This window comes from Sardina pilchardus, chromosome 20, assembly GCF_963854185.1.
Source record: "Sardina pilchardus chromosome 20, fSarPil1.1, whole genome shotgun sequence".
Taxonomy (NCBI): Eukaryota; Metazoa; Chordata; class Actinopteri; order Clupeiformes; family Clupeidae; genus Sardina; species Sardina pilchardus.
Genome location: NC_085013.1, coordinates 17,354,445 through 17,374,416, shown reverse-complemented (window position 1 = coordinate 17,374,416; position 19,972 = coordinate 17,354,445). Strand labels below are relative to the sequence as shown.

Genomic DNA, 19,972 nt, shown 5'->3' with positions numbered 1-19,972 from the left:
TCCTAAGAATTAAATTTGGACGAAACTGAAATGTCAGTGGCCTAAACTTTTCCCCCCTCTTTTTTACAGTAAGGCTTAGAAATATGTATTGCCCTTTGTGCAAGGTCTTAATAAAATTCTGTGTTAATATGATGAAGCCACACATGGTCGACTAACAATTCAGGGTCCAAGAGGGACGGATTTGTTTGTGTTTTGGTTCATGTGAAAAATGTAAAGTAAGAAAGAAATAGCCAAAAAAGTCAAATAATAAATACAGTATATACACATCTATAAGCCACATGTGACGTGTCTCCTTGCTGGGGTGTAAAACAGTCTCTGGAGCTGAGGCGCTTCAAAGGGCTGTGTTCTTCTTGTCCGGCCGCTCCTTGGCAGACACGACCACGTGATGGCGTCTGCTCCGCTCCTCCTCCTGGTAGCCTCGCTTCATGATCCCAGTGACGTACTGGAACAGACTCTGGTGAAATGACAAGATGTGCACCGACAATGGGCAGTTATGGAACACAACCCATACATAAAACAGCACCATAAATGAGTGGAACTTTTTTGTAGGTCCCTTCAAGAGAACTTAAACCTTTCAAGTCTACATAGTCATGCTAGACATTGCTTTACTGAATGATTTGTATGTGATGATGGCTTATGTATAGTATCATTTAGATCATTTAGTATCATTTAGGATGAACTGAAACCCTAGACTAAATGCTTTTTGTCAGTGGATATGGAGAACTAGGGATTCGTCTACAGTATGTACAGCCTGATGTGTCTTCTCTTTGGTTGAGTGAGGGAGAAGGGAAAGGAGACAGCCATACCTTCCATGCCTCTTCTAGTTCTGGGGTCCATTGATCTTTTAGGATTGGCTGGACAGCACAGATGAACTCTGCCCCAACATACTGACAAAGGAATCAATAAGTCAACTGAGCACAGCCTAAATTTAACACTATAGTGCATTAATCAAGTTCATTTTATTACTTTCAGATATTGACCTAAGATGCCTGCTCAAAATATTCTTACACTTTGCTATCTAAATGCTGCAGGTTATATCATTAATGATGCTTCTCTAGCATCAGTTGCTTTTACACAGCGTATGGTCTGATTAATGGCACTGTTGCCAGCCTAAACTGTGTATCTGTAATCTTACCCCATAGTACTTTGGAGGTGCGTTGTAGCGATAGTGACTCTTGCCCAGTTCCAGTGCAAGATGTTCAAGCCTCTCCAGCTGGTCCAGTCTGGCCACAGTCTTCTCAATAAAGGACATGACTCTGTTCAGGGGCACAGAGACTGCTTTACGTATACATGGTTTATGTGTTAGAGCACAAGTGGTGAGACAAGAGCCCTTCATAATTACTTAATGTTGTCCTGTATGATTTCATGAACACATCATATTTTATTTTGCCACTCATGCCCATATTCTGAGTGCTAAACGCTGAGGTGTTTCCTCTTCAAGGGCTACAGGAGCAATATCAGCCAGAAGAATGAATCAATGTCGTCATCGCAAACACTTGTTTCAGGAAAATTAGACTTTTTGTCATCCTCGCGGCTACCGAGAATATTTAGCCTAATGTCAGTGGTTGACACAGAAGGGCCACTTGGCCTTTTTCTAGCGTGTGTGAGTGGCACGTCTGTGGTGTCGGTGGAGAGCCACTGAGGCCAATCGCGACCGCTCAGTCACACGGACGAGGCAGCCGCGGCTTTGATTAAGTGGAGCCCTCTGGCTTAATTGGTGTTATTGGCCTTTCATGGGGATAACCACATAAAAAGGTGCAGTGTTCTAGCCAAACACAGCGGAGCAGCGAGCACGCAGTGAAGGGCTCGCACTTTGGATTAGGTGCATTCATAGTCCGATGAGGGCTGGACAGCCAACCAGATGGAGATGACGCTTAGGAGGAGAAACTGAGTGTGCTCTCAAGAGCTGTGTGATTGGGGAAAAACACTGATGTTGATAAAGGAAGCAAAATTGAAAGACTTTACAACTGCTCATTCACTAATGAATATATTTGATGAGCCGGTGTGCATTCAGACCGCAGCCCATAATAGAAATACAGGCCACTAAAACTTGAGGCAGACATTTAAAGGCTATACTAGCTGCAAAGTCAACTGACATGTCAGTGCTGCTGATGTTTTGAAACTTGAAACCCCACCTGCCTCCTCAGCTTCCTAACAAATAAATAGTGCTGGTTAGATTTGTGCGATTAAGTTTGGCTCGCATGATGAATGTTTTCAGAATGCTCTATTATATTCAGTCCCCAATAATTTTCCAGATGTCAGTCACAGTCTGGCCATCTGAATGATGACTTTGAATTCTGAAAGGAAATGAGACCATGGCATGCGGCTTAAATTAGAAACCTAATAGGCCAGTCTTGGTCTGACTGTGCTGAAGATTCTTTGAATATCACTCAACTATGCTGCTCATATTCTTTCAGGAACATCATTGCATATCATTATGATCAAACATTGTTTTGGTTACCCACACATCAATTGCTCGATTGTGGCTGCTGAATGCTGAAGCCGGCAGTATTATGATATGCTGAGATGGATGTCCACAGGGTGCTGAGCTCCATGCATAAGTAATAGGATAGGAGGGAGAGAGAGACACAGCCCGCTGGGCTGACTGACCTTAGGCCATGGGCTCGGAGCTCCCTGCTTGTGCGTAACCTCTCCAGGTCCTCCACATCGCGGAACAGGAAGAAGACATCCTTGCACTCAGGGTGAGTTTCAAACAGCCTGTTTCCAAGACAACAGACACCTCTGAGCTTTCATGAGCTGGAAATGTAAGTAATGTCATAGCAGTCCGTTTATATTCACTTTGATACCCCAAACCCCAAACCTCCCTTGCGCTGAACTTCCTTTTGCAAGGCTAATGCCATCCCTATGAACTACTGTGATTTCTCAAGGCTATCAGTATGAACTTATCAATATTTCATGCACCCACATGTGCATAGACTACAGGCCAGGCCTCTGTCATAAAGAGGGAAAACCAATGACACTGATTGGACAGGCTCTTTTCTTCTCTTCTGACCTGACCTCCACTAACACTGCTCCGCCGGCTAGCCTACATGCTGCAATCAGACGCACGGAGGAGGGTGCTGTGAAAGAGAGAGAATGTGCTGCCCATAAAGAGACTACTGAAGCAGTTGCCTGTGGGTCAGGCAGAAAAAAGAACATGGTTAGTCTTTTTGGAGACGACCACGCTGGAGAGACTGCCGAGCTTTGGAGAGGAAAGGAAATGAAAGGCTGAAGTCAGTGACAGTACAATGAGGATGAGAAAGTGAGTGGAAGAGACATGAAACAGGAGGGCAAGGTGCAAACACAGATTTCACTTCCTCTCTTTCTGTCTCTACTCTGCAGTCTGTGGTGGAAGATTCATTGGGCTTTTTTTTTCATCCAATCTTTCTGGAAACGAAGGAGAAACAACATGTGAGCCGTGGCAGGGTTCCATCAAACTCTACCTAGAATAACTGCCCTCTCAAACACTCACAGTGGTGTCTTGATGACATCTCTCCAGCCCCATCTTCAACCCAGCAGCTGCTACAATTAACTGTTGGCAGTAGTGATGAGGATCAGGGTTAGTGGTCCCACGGAGAGCATAATTGTTCTACCCAATGTGTCACGGTGGATATTAGTCATGTAGTTATCTGAGCACTGACGAGCTGGAATGAACAAGATGTTCGTCACCAAATAGTTAGGTGCTGGTAAGTCATACCTGCAGGAATACAACCTGCACAGTCATGGAACATTCTCAGACAAAAAGTGCCATTTGAGCCCTGAACACGTCTGTTTTCTAAGCCATTTCCCATTAAGTTCTTTGATACAGAGTGTAAGGAGAGTTCAAATTGATCCATTACCACATGTTTATGAACCCCCTGTGGTGTGTTGTCATTGCAGAAACAAAGAGAGGAGAGGTGAAAGACGCAGGAGCGGCTAGGCGTGCCGAGGGCAAAAAGCCAAAATGCATCTAGAACCTCTCATTGCCTTAATCTTCCTAATGTCAGTTAATCGCTAAATTGTGATATGGATTTGAAGTCCTATTGCCCAGCCCTAGGTGTGCCATAGGGCCTACGCGTAGTGTAGAGGTTGAGAATACGGGGGCCAGATATGATTCTAACTCTACCTGTTGTTGTCGGGGGAAGTGTGGGGGTAGGAGAGCCTGGGTTTAACTCCATGCCCATTTGCACTCTCTTCACACCCCTCCCCTGCAAAGAGCCCCTGGTTAGCCGCATGGTTTGCTCACCTCTCCCCATGAGCTGTCATAAACATTAGTGTCTTCACAATGAGGTGGCCGCTGTGTCAAAAGCAAATGAGGGAGAAGGAGTCCACGGCGCTGTGCTGGGGCCTGGGATGTGTGAGGGGAGGGGGAGTGATTGGAACAGAGCTCTCGCTGGTAATGGCTGCTGTCGCTTAAGACGGATGTGGGACTTAGTCCACTTTTGGAGGCTGATGGAAGCAGATGATGAGAGATATGGTCTTGCCAGAATGAAATGTCAGTCCACTTTTGCAGCACAGAAAAACAACAACGCACGTCCCTGCATGGCAGCTGATTAGAAAAAAAAGAGAATTGTGAGGAAACTGAAAAGGATAAAATTGTTTATCAATGTCCACGAGTCCTCTGGAGAGAGTCATAAAAACACAAGTAGGTGTGAAGGCTCAAGAACAGCTCCAGTGGGGTGCCATGCTGTAAACCTTGATTCAGAACACGCACTCCTAGAGCTGAAGTTTGCTTGTGCATGCATCCCCTGCTGTGCCTACCCAGAGTGTTCCCATGCACCCTGTGGAAAGTAGGCTCCTGTTCCACACAATTATGAATGCCAGGATGATTTTGCTCATAAATCTGTACCCCACCCCACCCTGCCCCTCCACACCCCACCCCTCCCTCCTCCCTCCCTTTAATGAGAGAGACTAAGGTATTCCTGTTGTGTGAGTGATTTGTCATTGCTTGTCATCTGTTCGTAACAGAAATGGCCTTCTGTTTGCATGTTTGTGTTCCCTCACAACGGGCACTCAAAGTCAACTTTATTATCACGTTTGTATGTGTCCACACACAGACAGCTGCAGTCTTTGGAGTAAATACAAAGGCCCAATGCACACAGACACGTAAAACCAGGAGCAGTGAGCAGCACGCTCCTCCGCATTCCAAATGACTTGGAGCGGCCCGCAGGAGATGGAATATGCAAGTTGCTCTGTGAGCTCCACCTGCTAGTGAGTCTCTCTAGCCGTGCAGGCCCAGAGGGCTCCTCGCTCAGCCCCGCCACAGAGGCCTCTGCCGCCGCGGCTGCTTCCAGGCCAACACGCTAAGGTCAATCTCCTCCCTGGTCTGGATGTGCTCCCGGGGGACACAGAGCTCAGTGTCTGCCTGCCTCGTGTTGTTCTCTATCCCCCAACCCCCACCCTGACACACACACACACACACACACACACACACACAACACACATACTGTCTCCTTATGTGCTTCCTATATACGCGCCTGTGTCTAGATACATCACACCACTCAAGATTGCGTGTAAGGCCACTGTGTAAGGCCACGCATCTACAATGCTGCTGCAACCTACATAACCTATATAAGCTTACTGTGTAGACACACACACACACACACACACACACACACACACACACACACACACACGCACACACACACGCACACACACACGCGCGCGCACACACACACACAAGGCTGCAGGTTCACTGCTTGAGAGACTGGGTGCCCTAAATGTTGAACATGTCAATTTATTTGAACAAATAAACTACATTTTGGAAACATTAATGACATTTGTTGATCCTAAACACACTGTAGGCTAACTGGTGACTGGTTTTCTTTACATGTAGAGGCATGGAGATGAAGATTTCAAGAGTTCCAGCCCAGCACAGAGCAGAGTGCAGTTACAGTGGCATCACAACCAAATATCTTTGCAAATATTAAAAATACAAGCAAATGGGCATTCAAATCCACTGGGAATTTCAGCACATTCTACAAACGTCCGTTTTAATCCTTCTGATTCCCTTTGACTACTGTTGAGAAGAACAGCTGCGGTATTACCACAGACATTGTAAGCCCTGCGTGAAAATGGATGGAGCTGGTCAGTGACATTCGCCTCGCATAGCCTTCCCGCTGAAACTAGCGGCGTGATTAAAAAAAAAAAACATCTTTCTTCCTGTGAAAAAGATGTCAACTCGTCATATTAATCTTGCCACGAAGTTACCGTCAAAATATTACAGTTCTGCGCAATGTGGAAGACTTTCCTCACATTGGTAGGCTGTCATAATAGCATATTATCAAGAGTTTGACAGTGGCAGTGACATGTATAATGTACTGTATGTTACGACGTCTGACATTCACGTATTTTATAAATAATTTTCCTCTCACCTGACAAACATGATAATTCCAACTTTCGCTATATCTTCCTGAATAACTTTCCAAGAATCTTTGATCATGTCGATCTGGTCTCCAGTAAGGTGCGCAACAGCATCCTCTTCACTCTTCGGCTCTGTCGTCTGCCTGGGTGCCAAACCCAGCCCTGATATTGCGCATCCCATTTTTTGTGTGATTATAAACTCAAGCTCGAAATTGGCAGTAAGAATAGAGATAACCGGACAGACGATAATTTTTGTTCCACAGAAATAACAGTGCCGGCGCAGAGGCTTGGTGAAGTAGACGCCTCTAGCGCGCGTATTTTCCGCGTATTCCCATAATGTTTCCTCCGTCGAGGCGCACGATCCCGGAGCGGTGTGCAAAGCGGAGTTCGGAACCTGTAACCTGCGCGTGAAGAAGAGGTGGAGTCTTAACAGTTACTTCTATAAAAATGGTATGATGGCTATTTTTGGGGGTGGAAATAAAAATATAGATGAACAATGGTATCCAAATTGCAGTTTTCAATTTCGTCAACTTAGCTGCCATTCATATAGTCTATTATTAGAGTTAGATTTGAAGTGTAATAAACGTGAGCTCACATTACTTGAGCTTCTTCAGATACCCTTTCACAATGCATCCACGAGTAATAACTACACACTTAGTATATAGCAGGTTGTGGACTGGGATGATGGGCACACTCTAGTTCTCTAGTTCACTCTAGTTTAGTTCTACCTAATAATATAGCATAGAAAGAAACTGCAACATAGTACCAACACTAGGACGCACAGCCTCAGTGTAACCAATGCATACTGTAGGCGCCAATCTTGCAGGTAACAAACTAGGAGCCTGCCATGAATCAGCTGCAGTGCATGTTCTCATCAGGCTCTCTGATAGCTTCTCTTGGCTACATGTCTTGCCGTGGGCTCCTGTGAAAGTGGCATTGGGGACTTTTCTAAAGAGCCGTTTGTCAGGATTTTAATGGCATGATCATGACAGCCTAAAACAAGAGTGCACTGGCCTGCCTGCCTGCTTGCAGGGCAGCCTCATGTACAGGCTAAAGGCTGATTGACTCTGATGGGCTGTGATACTGACAGACCACCCTTTGAAAAACCAACCCGGGCACGGACTCCGGCGCCCGCGTGCTGAGACCCATCAGCCTAATCCTGTTCTCATGCCCGCCGGATGAAAGAGGGCAGCGCCCGCCGTGCCAGAGGCCATCGTCTGAGAGCTTCCACGTGATCCTGGGGGAAAGAAAACACACTCCTCTCCCACTGCATGCCATCACTGCACTCATCTGGACAGAGCTACGAGCCAGCCCCTGTCATCATATGGCTGGGATTTATAACATTGGGTACGTTTGGACTGAATGTATGGATGAATGGGAGGAATCTCCCCGCTGTGCCACTGGTTGGTTTAGTAATGTAATGTTTTCACAGAGCACACAGAGCAAAAAGAGGCCCAACATACAGGGTTACACAGTGCCTTTATTTGATCAACCACATTTATTTAATAGACAGGAACAACACCACAGGTGACATCTTTAAAATACTATACAGATAGTAGTGTTGGGCTAATTATCATAGTGTTGACAGTTGTGAGATTGCTGCTTGCTGAGGAGATTGCGTTTCAGGGTTGGACTGATGTCGTGCATGATTAGGAAAGACGGAGCATGTTAAATGACCATCTGATTCACTTCTTACATCATCTGGACAGTGCTGACCAGCTCTGGGTGTGTGAGCAGATCGGAGAGCGGACAGAATGTGCAGCAGCTGTGAGAGCCCTAACAAGATGCATGCTGATGCAGCACAGCAAAAAAAAAAAAAACAGTCAATACACAACTTGCTCACTTTTTCACTGTGCTGGCGATTTGAGATGATTTCCTGGCAACTTTTGAGCTGATCCTAATAAGAACCATGTTGGAGTTACGGTCAAAGCAGGTGCGTACAGGCATACAGTCACTGTAGCACAAGGCAAAACACAACAAACAAAATAACCACGGTGAATTGAAGTGGACTTGTAGTGCTGGCCTGGTTATGGGGGTTCAAAACACTAGGACCGACTGAAACATTCAAGTGATGAACATGGGTCACATCAATATGGGGGAATAAACATAACTTAAATAGAAAATGGTCACCTATGGTCACCTCCCCGATAGTCCCTGTGGCTGTGCCTAAGAAGAGGACCATACCATGATCCATTACGCCAAAGTACCCAGAAGTCCCTTTGTCATTACACGTGTAAAGTAGCACACTACAAAAGCAGCGGTGTCATGAAATCTGTCTTGGTGAAAAGAGGCGCCTGTTTAAAGAATCCTACTTTAGAGAGTCTTACTTCAACAATATGACATTACACCTCATCTCTTCTCAGGTGAGTCATTTAACCAACACCTTTTGATTTGTGTCAAACAAAGTGTTGCCAATTATTTTGCCGTCTCAGAAGTCACAGGAGGCCATCAACACCTGGGCAATGTGTCAGCCGTTGGCCAAATCAGGTGGTGTCTCTCAGCACCTCCACATCTAAACACAGCACAGGAGCCTACTGGGCCTTAGAAGAGAGCTCATGTCTCATTAGCAAGGGCTCGCTATGGGACCCAAACCCTTATTGCATTACAATGTACAGATGTGTTAAAGATGAATACAAAACAATCTTTTTCAACAAAGGATACATTTTCTCTGACCGATGAGTGAAAAGTGAATATATCTTTCCTCATTATTGAAGCGTATATACATCTTAAAATATCCACATTTGTGAATAAAAAGTAAAGAGAGTACAGGTATAGACAAATGTACAATGGTTTCTGTAAGACTTATTCTTAAAAAAAGTTAAATAGGAGCCTTTCATGATTGCTACGTATCCCTTAACAGGTTCCCAGATACTGCAGGATGTGTCCAGAAATAAGAAGATAAACCAATTCCAACAATAATAATGTATATGACCTTACCACAAGCACATAGTAATGTACAGTATATGACCTTACCACAAGCACATAGTAATGTACAGTATATGACCTTACCACTAGCACATAGCAATGTATATGACCTTACAACAAGCAATGGCAAGTGACATGGCAGCAAACTCTGGAACTAAACTGGCACTGATCTGGGCCAGATGTGGTGCAGAGCCGGTCCTGCTGATCCGGTTTGGATCTGGCTCTGATGCGGTACAGATCTGGCCCTGAGTTAGTGCAAATCTGCTCCTAATGCCATGAGAATTTAGTCCTGGTCTAATGCAGATCAGGCCCTGCTGTGGCCAAACCGTGCCAGAGTGAGCTGCCAATCTGGCAATGAACAGTTGAGTTACTGGCCAACCTGATGCACAGACTCAAGTCTGATGAACACACAGTACCGATTCCCATTTCCCATCAGGTGCTTATTCACTCTCACCTTGAGCATGCTGAAGCCAGTGATCAGACAGTTGTACATACAGTATATACAAACCCCATATGTCTAACGTATAGTTTTATGTATATGAGCTCAGGCTTTGGAATTTCTCCCGTAGGTTCTTGACCAGGCTGTGCTGGCCGCTGTCCAGTCTCCTGAGCGAGCCTGTGGAGTAGCGGTGGGCGCTCTGGAGCCTCTCGTAAGTCCTCCAGTCCCTCCTGCGCAGGCTCCTCCAGGCCTCCAGCTCCAGGGCCGACCTGCTGTCCTCCGCGCCCCCGTTCAGGAGGTTCTGGTGCCTTTGGTGACGCTCCTCTTTCGTCTCGCTCCCCTTCCCCTCCCGGTGGCCTGTCAAGGGCACGCTGACCGTTTCCGCGGCGACAAGCCTATTGTCTTGCGTCAGCCTGGCATCTCCTGCACACCTGCGGGTGTCCTTGTGTGACCTGGTTGGGCTCTGCTGCGGCGGTGGCGGCTGCTGTGGCTGTGGCTCGTTGATATGCAGTGTGCCCATGACGTGATCCAGAGAGCTCACCCGGAACAGCCTGGGGGCACAAGCCCCTCCATTCTTCTCCTGCTGCCCAGCTGTGCCCATGCCGAGCTGGGCATCGCTGCCCAGGCCACAGTAGCGGACATCGCTGGCCGAGGCAGTGACGGCAGAGCTGATGTCCGGCAGGGAGCCTCTTGGCTCCGGGGAGAGGCAGCTGCTGGAGTTGGAACTGGAGCGACTCAGTGACGTCCGCGCCCTCTCCCTCTCCTCGCCCCCCTCTTCCTCCTCCCCCTCCGCCATCATCATCATCATCATCATCTTGTCGGGGGTGGAGTGGCTGCGGCAGATGCCGATGGCGCCGCCGGTCCGGCCGGGGGCGTATTTGGAGCGCAGCTCTCTGACGTCGGGCCAGGGGAAGGGCTCCACGGCGCTGGGGCTCAGGGGAGGGCCGGTGCTGGCGCTGGTGCCAGGGCTGGGGGACTGGACACGGGAGCTGCCCGCCGAGCTGGTGGTGGTGGCGCCGGGAGACGGACTGCGTAGCTTCAGCTCCTGAATGGTCACCTGGTCATAGGAGCTGAGAGAGAGGAAGAGGCCGGCCGAGCCTGGAACACAAAACAACACATCACTATACTGATGTACTACACAGTGTGTGTGTCAGAGAGGGAGAGCGAGAGAGAGGGAGGGAGAGAGGGGGGGAGGGAGAGAGAGAGAAAGAAAGAGAGAGAGAGAGAGAAACAGGCAGATGTAAAAAGCAGACAGGCGTGAAATGCAAAAGACAAATAGACAGCATAAACAAACTTGAGGAAGAAATATTTGCTTGTGAATTTTTACAGGCCACCTCTTTTTCGCCTGTGTAATATTTGATTACGTATTCAATGTACTTCACCAACTGTCTCTTATTGTCATTTCATGCTCCTGCATGCAGTTTCTGCCCTAAGCCTGCTGTCTTTGTCAGGGTGCACTCGAAAATACAATTTGTAATCTCAAGAGCCCTGGCAAAAATAAAGGTAGCATAGATGGTTGACAGGTTCATGCACATACTGTTTTTAAATTTGGTTTTACTGGGCAAAATACCTGAAACTGAAACTTGTCTAGCTTTTGATGAATTCAAAATTGGGTCACCAGTGCACCTACCCTTGTCCCTCACTGGACTCCTCTCCTCCTGGACAGAGGCCAGGTTCTTGGGGGTCAGGCAGCTGTCCGTCTCCCTGGTCCTGGCTCTCAGCACGGGCCGGTTGTTCTTGATGCGCTGGCTGTACTGGCGGGCCAGCTGGAACACCTTGTTCTTCACCTTCTCCACGTCCTGCAGGATCTGCTCCTCCTCGGCGCCCGAGCGCAGGGTGATGATCCTGGGCAGGGGCGCCCGCGGTGGCCGGCCAGTCTGGACGTGCCTGTCGGAGCCTCTGTTCTCCGGCTCCAGCCCTGGTGCCTCCTCTTTGGTGGGGGACAGGAACACAGGAGGGGTGGGGGCAGTGGACGCATCGGTCACCACCGTGCTGACCTCACATTCTTCCTGGATCCGCAGAGACTCGCCGCCCTCGGCACGCCTGCGCTCCCGACTGGGGAGGCTCTCGTGGTCAACTGTCGGGACGTCGTGTCCAGTCTGGTCGTCCTCGGTCTCTGCATTGGGCTGTCGGTCATCCCGCGCCTCGGTCACCTCTGCCTCCATGTCCTGCCACACTGGGAGCATGTGAGAGGGCGAGTGGAATTCTTCATCGCTGATGCTGACCGCTCTCCTTTTAGGGCTCCTGTCCCCAGTGGCCGAGCACGCCGCAGCTCTGTCTTTGGCCGAGGACTTGGGCGCCTCGTCCCTCTTGTCCAGCCCGGGGAGACTGAACACGGACCAGGACGTGGGGCGCGCGCTGGGGCTTCCCTTCCTGTTGGCGGCGGCGGCGGCGGCGGTGGCGGTGTCGTCGGTGGGGCTGCTGTCGATCTGGCGGCTGAGGTGGCGCACCAGGCCGGCGGGGATGTAGGAGAGGCTCTCGCGCCGCTTGATGCAGAAGCCCACGTCCTGGTGCTCGGCGCGCTCGTAGTAGTGGCGGATCTTGTGGATCAGCAGCTGGTCCCGCTTGGACAGCGTGGAGTCCTGCCTCCGCTGGGCCGTCCGGTCCTGCTCCGCCGCGGGGGCCGGGGCCGGCGGGTCAGAGGCCGCAGGCTTCGGGAGGGAGGTGGCCAGGGGCGGGGGGCAGCCGGTCAGGAGCCCTGACTGTTGGGTGGTGGTGGTGAGCGGGAGGTCGCCGGTCATCACCAGGCTGTTCCTCCGCGAGAGGCTGCCCGCGAAGCGCTCCACGATCACGCTCGCCTGGTCCAGCACCGACGGAGGGAGGATGCTGCTGCCGGAGGCTTCCGTCTCCATGGCGACCGCCTCCTCCTCTTCCTCGGAGAACGTCCCGCTGTTGAAGCTATTCTTCTCCTCCTGGCCCACAGCGCTCGTATCCAAGCCGTCCTCATCACCAGCCGACGCATCCCCCAAACACTCGTCCACTTCAGCCTGCCGTCCACCGCTGGGCGCTAGTTCGGGGCACTCCTCGATGTGGATGTGGGGAATGGTCGTCCAGGTCTCCACAGGGCTCTCGTGCTGGCCAGTGCTGTCCTGAGGAGACCGCTCCTCTGCTGAGGTCTGTGGGGAGGGAGGGAGAAGGGGAGAGTGTCACTTAAGGACATGCTCATAAACTCATCAGCATGATGCCACAAGGAAATTAGGAGCAAAGCAAATCCATATTTATGAAATTAGTTCTACTAAGCAGTTCAAGGGATCCATGACATCCCTTTCATTTGGAATGATGTTTGATTTTTTTATGTCAACGTTGGTGTCTCTCTCTGTGATGTGTGTGTGTGTGTATGTGTGTGTGTGTGTCCGTGTCCACTGGACTGAAGTGAGGTCACATCAGGCTAAACCATCACATCATCACAGACAAACACACACACACACGTCAAAGTATGCAGGTCACGAATGCAACAACTCATCTGTTTGTTCACTGAGCCTTGCCCTCCAATCCCCAACGTCTCTCCATCTCTCTCTCTCTCTCTCTCTCTCTCTGTCTGTCTCTCGATCTGTCTCTCTGTCTCTCTCTCCATCTGAGTGATTAGACCCCCCAGGCATTTAATAGAGCCTGATTTAGTGGATACAGCCATCTGCGCTTGGCACTGCCTTGCCATGTTAGGGGAGCGGCCCAGGGACTGGTGGCAGGAGATAAGACACGAGGAGAGGAGCCGGAGACGGAGACGCCGGAGACATCACGCCTGTTTGGGGACGTCCCATCGGGAGAGCCACAGACACCCAGCATCCATCAGCACGTCTCCGCTAGCCCTCCAAGTCTCTCCTCTCTCAGCATGTCTCCTGTAGCACTCTGACTCTCTTCTCTCTCTCTGTCTCTCTTGCTCACTCGCTCTCTCTCTCTGCCTCATGCTCACTGTCTCTCATGTGCAAGCAAACAGTCATACACACACATACACATACACACCCACACAAACACACACAGACACACACACCACTAAGAAAGCATCCGTCCCTAGCCAAGCGTAGAGGGAATGCTACTGACACACGCATTTATTTTGTGGCCACATGCTGAGCTGTGCAGATGATGATTAGCAGAAAAATGAGGCAGAGGAATTACTTGTGACAGACTCTTCCCTTCCTGTTGTGAAAAACAGCCCCTCTTCTCATGTGACTGCACAGAGGGGGGGGGATAGACAGAGAGAGAGAGAGAGAGAGAGAGAGAGAGAGAGAGAGAGAGAGAGAGAGAGAGAGAGAGAGAGAGAGAAAGAAAGAGAGAGAGAGAGAGAGAGAGAGAGAGAAAGCATAGTGAAGAGGACAAGTAGAGGTCCAATAGTTCCAAATGGAGATGTACAGTAGACTGGGCCATGCTCCTGCAGTATCACACCAGATCAAAGTGGCTGGGTTCAGCTGGGGGGAGGGGGGCGGGGGTATTCCTGTTAAAGGGCTTTTTATTTGCCATTATCATCTTATGTTTGCTCTGAGGGATTCAGGTTTTAGATTCTGTGTTTTTAGACTATGTCTATTGATATTGCTGCTATACAGTGTACATAAATGAAATAAAATCCAATATCAGATGAGGGGTCTGTTTCAGTGTCCACTACTAGTGTGTCTGTGTCCAGCTAGATCCCTGCACTGCTCCTCTCTCAGGATGTTCCACTCCAGCACATCCACGTCAAACTCACTGCATTTCTGTAGGACTCTGTAATTCACAGAGCCATTTCTATTCCCGCTGCTTCTGATTAGCAGTATTAGGTGAGTTGAGCTGATTGGGAAACACACTGAAGCGAGCGATCTGGAGTGGTGAGGAGGGAGAGGAGGAGGGAGAGGAGGAGGAGCGTGTAATGTATGGCGTAGGATGAAGTCTAAAGGCCATTCCTGATGTATGGAGGAAGAGCTCTGTCCTTTCTGTTAAATGCCACTCATGTTTTCATTTCTGCACTGGGAGCTAGAGCTGGGGAAACCTGAGACAGAGGACAGAGGTGGCGGGCCTGTGCTTGTGTAGGGCAGACTGAAAAGGCATGGATCAGGTGAAAATGAAAAATCACACACACACACACACACACACACACACACACACACACACACACACACACACACACACACACACACACACACACACACACACACACACACACACACACACACACACACACACACACACACACACACACACACACACACACACACACACACACACACACACACACACACACGCCTTTGCATGCCTTTCTCATGATATTCAAATCTTGTGGTGCGAGACATCATATAGCTCAGTGATCATATAGACAGCAGAATGTCAGTGTGACGCCTTGCTGGATTCTGAAAAGCCACCGGAACACACAGCTCTCTCAGACACACTAAACATATCTCATCACCACATCTACACTGTTATCGAGCTGCTGGCACAATCGTTCCCTCTCTCATCTCTCATCCCTCGTCCCTACCTGGTCATTGAGCTGGTCCACGGCTGGCTCAGTGGCCTCTTCCTCGGGGACAGTCTGGGTCCCTTCTCCTGGGACCGGCTGGTCTTCCTCCACAGCGGCGCAGCCCTCCCCATCCTGCAAGCCACAGCCCAATGCATAAACAGGCACAGACACACCAGCTCACGGAGGGGACACTCACACACTCTAACAAAGGAGCTTCCGTGAGGGGAAAAAATGCCTATCTGTCCCAGCTCCCCATTCATTCAGTTTTATCTCTGTCTACCTGGCTTGTGCACTATGATGAATGGCTCTGGGAAGGGGTGTGGAGGGAACAGAAGGTAAAGGGAGAACTTTTAAAAGTGCTGGCAATCGTTGTATATAAAATAAGGCAATGCTAGCCCATTGTTAATCTCAATTGTAGAACGAGTGACCTTTTGAAATATCGCTATAATTAAAAATAAAAGGGGAACCTTTGGGGGTGAATTTGATTTTACAATGACAGGGCACTCTGTATTACAATAGCCTGTAAAATCTGACAGCCAAATTTGCTTTTGAAGCCAGAGCCTATCCCCTCTGTTTTCACTTCTTGAAGTGCAAATCCATTAGCTGAATAAAGCATTGTGTCTACAAATTTGCAGGGAATATAATTAATCAAATTAGCGCTGAATCGGTAGGTTGATTAGCTCTGAACTGTTCTGCTGTGCCTAAAAGGAGGCGTATGGTGGTAGGCAACCCAACACAAGGTAATTTGGACATCCTGAAAGCCTCAATCTGTGGAGAGCTATTTAACAATACTCTTATGACTTTAACCAAAGCTTGTCAAACACATTAACCTTCATTAATGGCATGGAAAAATCATGTGACAAACGCATCAAAACCACACCACACACAACACGCCAAACACAACTCTTTTGACAGAAGCCTCATGACACAGCCAGCGAATGCATAATACCTTTTCCTGTACATTTACCCAGCCAGACACTGAAGACAAAGGGAGAAAATGAGGAGGAAAGTTGCAGTCATACAGGCTAGGCACCAGTGATTTAGTTGCCAGTCAATCAAGGGCGAACATGCCATCACCCTTGACCATGGGAACATGCATGCAATCAATCAGTACATTCCTCATGCGCTTTCTCATTGGTTTAGACGTTTAGCATGCAACTCTGCAGCCAGAGTGTGAGTGCACCGAGTCTCTCCACATGCGCAGCCTGTAGTACCGTTAGTGACCGACAATCAGGTGATGCGGAGGGATGAATGCGATTGGTCGGCAAAACAGGTGAGTAATTATGGGATGGCAGAAATGCGGGGTTGTTGGGTGAGGTGATGATGAGGGGTGGGGGGGCACGAAGAAGGTGGAAGTGGGTGGCTGAGAGCCTCACCGTTGTGAACCGAGTGAAAAGCAAAGCCCGGGCCCTATAGTGCCAGCAGGAGATGGCAGCCAGCATTGAGCTGGCAAAGTCGGCTACCTGGTCGTCCACCATCAGAATCTCCTCCTCCTTCTCCTCGCTCCCTCTCTCTTTCTCCTCCTCCTCCTTCTCCATCTTCGGTGGCTCCTGCTGCTCCACCTCCACCTCCGGAACATTCCGTGCCAGTGAGTCCTCCGCCTTCTCCTCCTCGCCCCTAAGCTTCTCCTCGGACTCTGTGCCCAAGTCGAGCTCCTCGCGCCCGTCTTCCAGACAAGGCCTCGGTGGAGCCTGGGACTCGCTTAGACTGGAGGCCAGGGAGCTGAGGCTGGTCGCTGGCTGCAGTGAGCACCTGTCACTGGCACTGTCCACCAGCAGGGTGCCCACACTCTCTGCGTGCTGCGGCGTGAAGTCAAACATGTTAAAGGGTGACGGAGCTGTTAACAGGCGATGCATGGCTGTATTTCAGCTGAACCATTTCTTACAGAGCAAATGCATGAGGATTTGAGAGGATATGCATCATCCAACACAGGTAGGAAGATGATGGCTATGGATGAACAAAATGCAAGCAGCCCATTCAAGCTTGCATGAGTAAATGTACTTATAATTTAGAGGAATATTCTAACAGGAGACTAAACAAATCTCATAGACACTAATTTTCCACTTGCTCCACCAAACTAAAAACCATGACAAGAATTGAATGAAACCCAAATTAGGACACCAGACATGCATTGAAGGGCTTGGTGGAGTTTGAGGTGAGTGGAGAATCAGCGTGAATTAGATTCTTTTTCCGGAATATTCCTTTTAGGCTCCTGCATAATCCCTTCAGCCAGGCCTGTGAAACTCACTTGGCAACGAATATAGATTTCGCGTCACACTGGAGCAGTCTTTTAGAAATAGAGAGCACACACACACACAAACACACATACACGCACACACACATACAGGCACACAAACTCACACACACACACATTCACGAAGAAATGAGGCAAACTTTTGCTGAGTCAAACCTGTGAGAGGATTACTCTGCAGGAGCGCATTTAGAGAGCAAAAAGGAAGGTGAATAAAAAAAAGAACAACTTTTTTCACGCCTGATGAGATGCAGCGAGTGAACAGAGAGGAACTCAAAGTACATATTTCCCATGGGGAAGAGTTTCAGAGACAGAAAGAGAGAGAGAGAGATGGATAGAGAGAGAGGGAGGGAGAGAGAGAGAGAGAGAGAGAGAGAGAGAGAGAAGAGTGACCTTGACAAGCTTACCTTAAGAACAGCTGCATGGTGGAGTCAGATAGTAGCATTGGGGACAGGAGAGATGGGGGAGAGAAAAATCAGAGTAACCAAGGTTATTCACACATGCCAGGACATAACACAACACAACACACACAACACAGCACAGCACAGCACAGCACAGCACAGCACAGCACAGCACAGCACACTCAAATACGACTTCTGAATAGTGGCAATTTTATGATGCATCTGAGATTCAGCTAAATACAGCGACAGATTTGCTGGCGTGTGACGCATACAAACACTTTCAATGTCATGCTTGGAGCGCCTCCGAATACTTGGCTCAGACTTACAGGAGTCTGTAATTACGCTAACAATTATGCTAACAGTCTGTTATTATGTTGTGTCTGCTTTTATGGGTGTCTCCAACTTTATCTCCCCAATGGTCTGTTTAAATTGATAATAATGATATTCTGCTCATCCGCTGAAGGTGGATTATGGCTTCTCTTTGGCAGAGTAATTAAATCATTTAGAAACAGGAAAAAGCAGGACAGCTGCTACTAATTTACTCTGACATATCTGTTCCATCCCTTTGTAACAGAATACACCCAATGAGATGAAAATGACATTACTTTAATATTCTTAGGTCTTTTTCACTACCCCTAATGGGTCAAGTAGAGAGAGAGGTAGAAAGAGAGAGGGATGGATAGATAAAGGTAGGAGGAGAGACTGAATTAGAAAAAAGAATATGTGATATTGAAAGAGGAAGAGAGAGAGAAAGGCAGATAGATTGAGTGTGTGTGTGTGTGTGTGTGTGTGAGAGAGAGAGAGAAAGAGTGTGTGAGAGAGGGGGGGGGGGTGGAGGCGGTTCCACAAGAACAGAATGGATGATGTCCAACTGCTTAGCCTTGCCTTTCATTACCACTAAATTAGACGGTATAATAGGAGGCAGCCATCGGATGCCAAAAAGCGGATTTGACCACGGAGAGGAGCGGTAGGCTCCACAAAGGCCGCGGGGCCTGGGCCGGGTAATTAACATCATTAAGAGTGCAGAGGAGAGGGCTGGGGGCCCGCCCTTTGATCTGGCCACAGAGGGGCTGGCGCACGGGGGCTGCCCAGTTCCCCCCGAAGCCTTTGAAGTCATAAAAAACACGCCAAATGAGGTGGACAAGAAGTCCACCTTTCTGACCAGGGGAGCTTTCTCTATGTTTAGATCTCCCCCCTGTGTATTGTCTGTCATTGCTACCTCTATGTGGACAATGGCAGTGGTGTTGCTCCAGGTCAAAATAGAGCCAAAAATGGAATCTATTGCATCTACAGACCATGATAAGCTAGAGTACAGGTGCATCATAAATAAAGTGACGCATATCTATTTAAAGGTGCAGCCTTTTAGTCTAATCCTAAACCTCCACTAATGGCTCCCCATGGTCCACTAGCTGTCCACACACTGTACTGTATGTACTCAGGTGCTCATATTAAATGAGATTAGACTCAACTTTATTGTTATTGTGCACAGTACAAGTGCAAAGGCAACACAGTGCAGTCCTGCGGGGCACTGTGAAGTGAGATTGAACTGTAAACAACTGTAAACAAAATGCCAGGCAACAACTGACAATAGTCGCAATCTTTGCCTTTGTTTGCCCACTTTCTAGGCACCTCAGGCTTTAATCTCAACATACCACTTATCTCTTTCACCTCTGGCTCTTCAAACAAGGTAAAAACACAGTGGCTCAAGCCATGATGCTTATTGGACACAGAGAGGAGGAGTACAATTTGATTGGCTGATGAACTCAAGGATCAGCGACATTTTTATCAGCTTTTAGGTGGTTTTGTAGAAAGCATGACCAAAAAAAAGAAAAGACAAGAACAGAAAGAAAAGAAGAGAGAAAAACAATGTTGCTATACCTTTGGTGGACTTCTTGATCTGCTTGGCTGGCTCTGAAGATAAAAAGGACAAAAGAGGTCAAATGATTTGATAAAGTATTCTCAAACGCAACAGTGAGAAGATGAGATGAGATCTAGCAGGTCTGTATGAGTCATTAAAGTAAAATCTCATTCTCATCATTTCTCTCTCTTCTGCTGATCAGTCATCAAGGTGACCTTTACCGTCTGAGAGAAACAGTTATTATCATTTAAAGTCCTATTATTTGGAGCTGTGGATTTGGTCATGTGTGACTGTGAGGAGGTGAGGAGGAATAGAGAGGAGGAGATTAATGAGG

General features: G+C 48.4%; 2 protein-coding genes across 2 annotated transcripts in view; both read right to left on the bottom strand.

Moving 5' to 3' along the window:
- Window positions 1–327: 327 nt before the first annotated feature.
- On the bottom strand, window positions 328–6,670 carry xgb (x globin). The gene is made up of 5 exons (XM_062523226.1): window positions 6,354–6,670; window positions 2,611–2,718; window positions 1,136–1,256; window positions 807–887; window positions 328–454 (listed from the first exon to the last, which is right to left on the bottom strand). Exons 1-5 carry the CDS (start codon window positions 6,521–6,523, stop codon window positions 332–334), a joined length of 603 nt encoding a protein of 200 aa, XP_062379210.1. The 5' UTR covers window positions 6,524–6,670; the 3' UTR covers window positions 328–331.
- Window positions 6,671–7,804: 1,134 nt separating this feature from the next.
- Window positions 7,805–19,972, bottom strand: part of LOC134067227 (pleckstrin homology domain-containing family G member 3) — a gene marked incomplete in the record, with an annotated part of 50,365 nt that continues 38,197 nt past the window's right edge. The window contains 5 exon segments of the mRNA XM_062522369.1: window positions 7,805–10,804; window positions 11,337–12,822; window positions 15,147–15,260; window positions 16,592–16,927; window positions 17,787–17,797. Coding sequence (XP_062378353.1) covers window positions 9,798–10,804; window positions 11,337–12,822; window positions 15,147–15,260; window positions 16,592–16,927; window positions 17,787–17,797 — 2,954 coding nt within the window.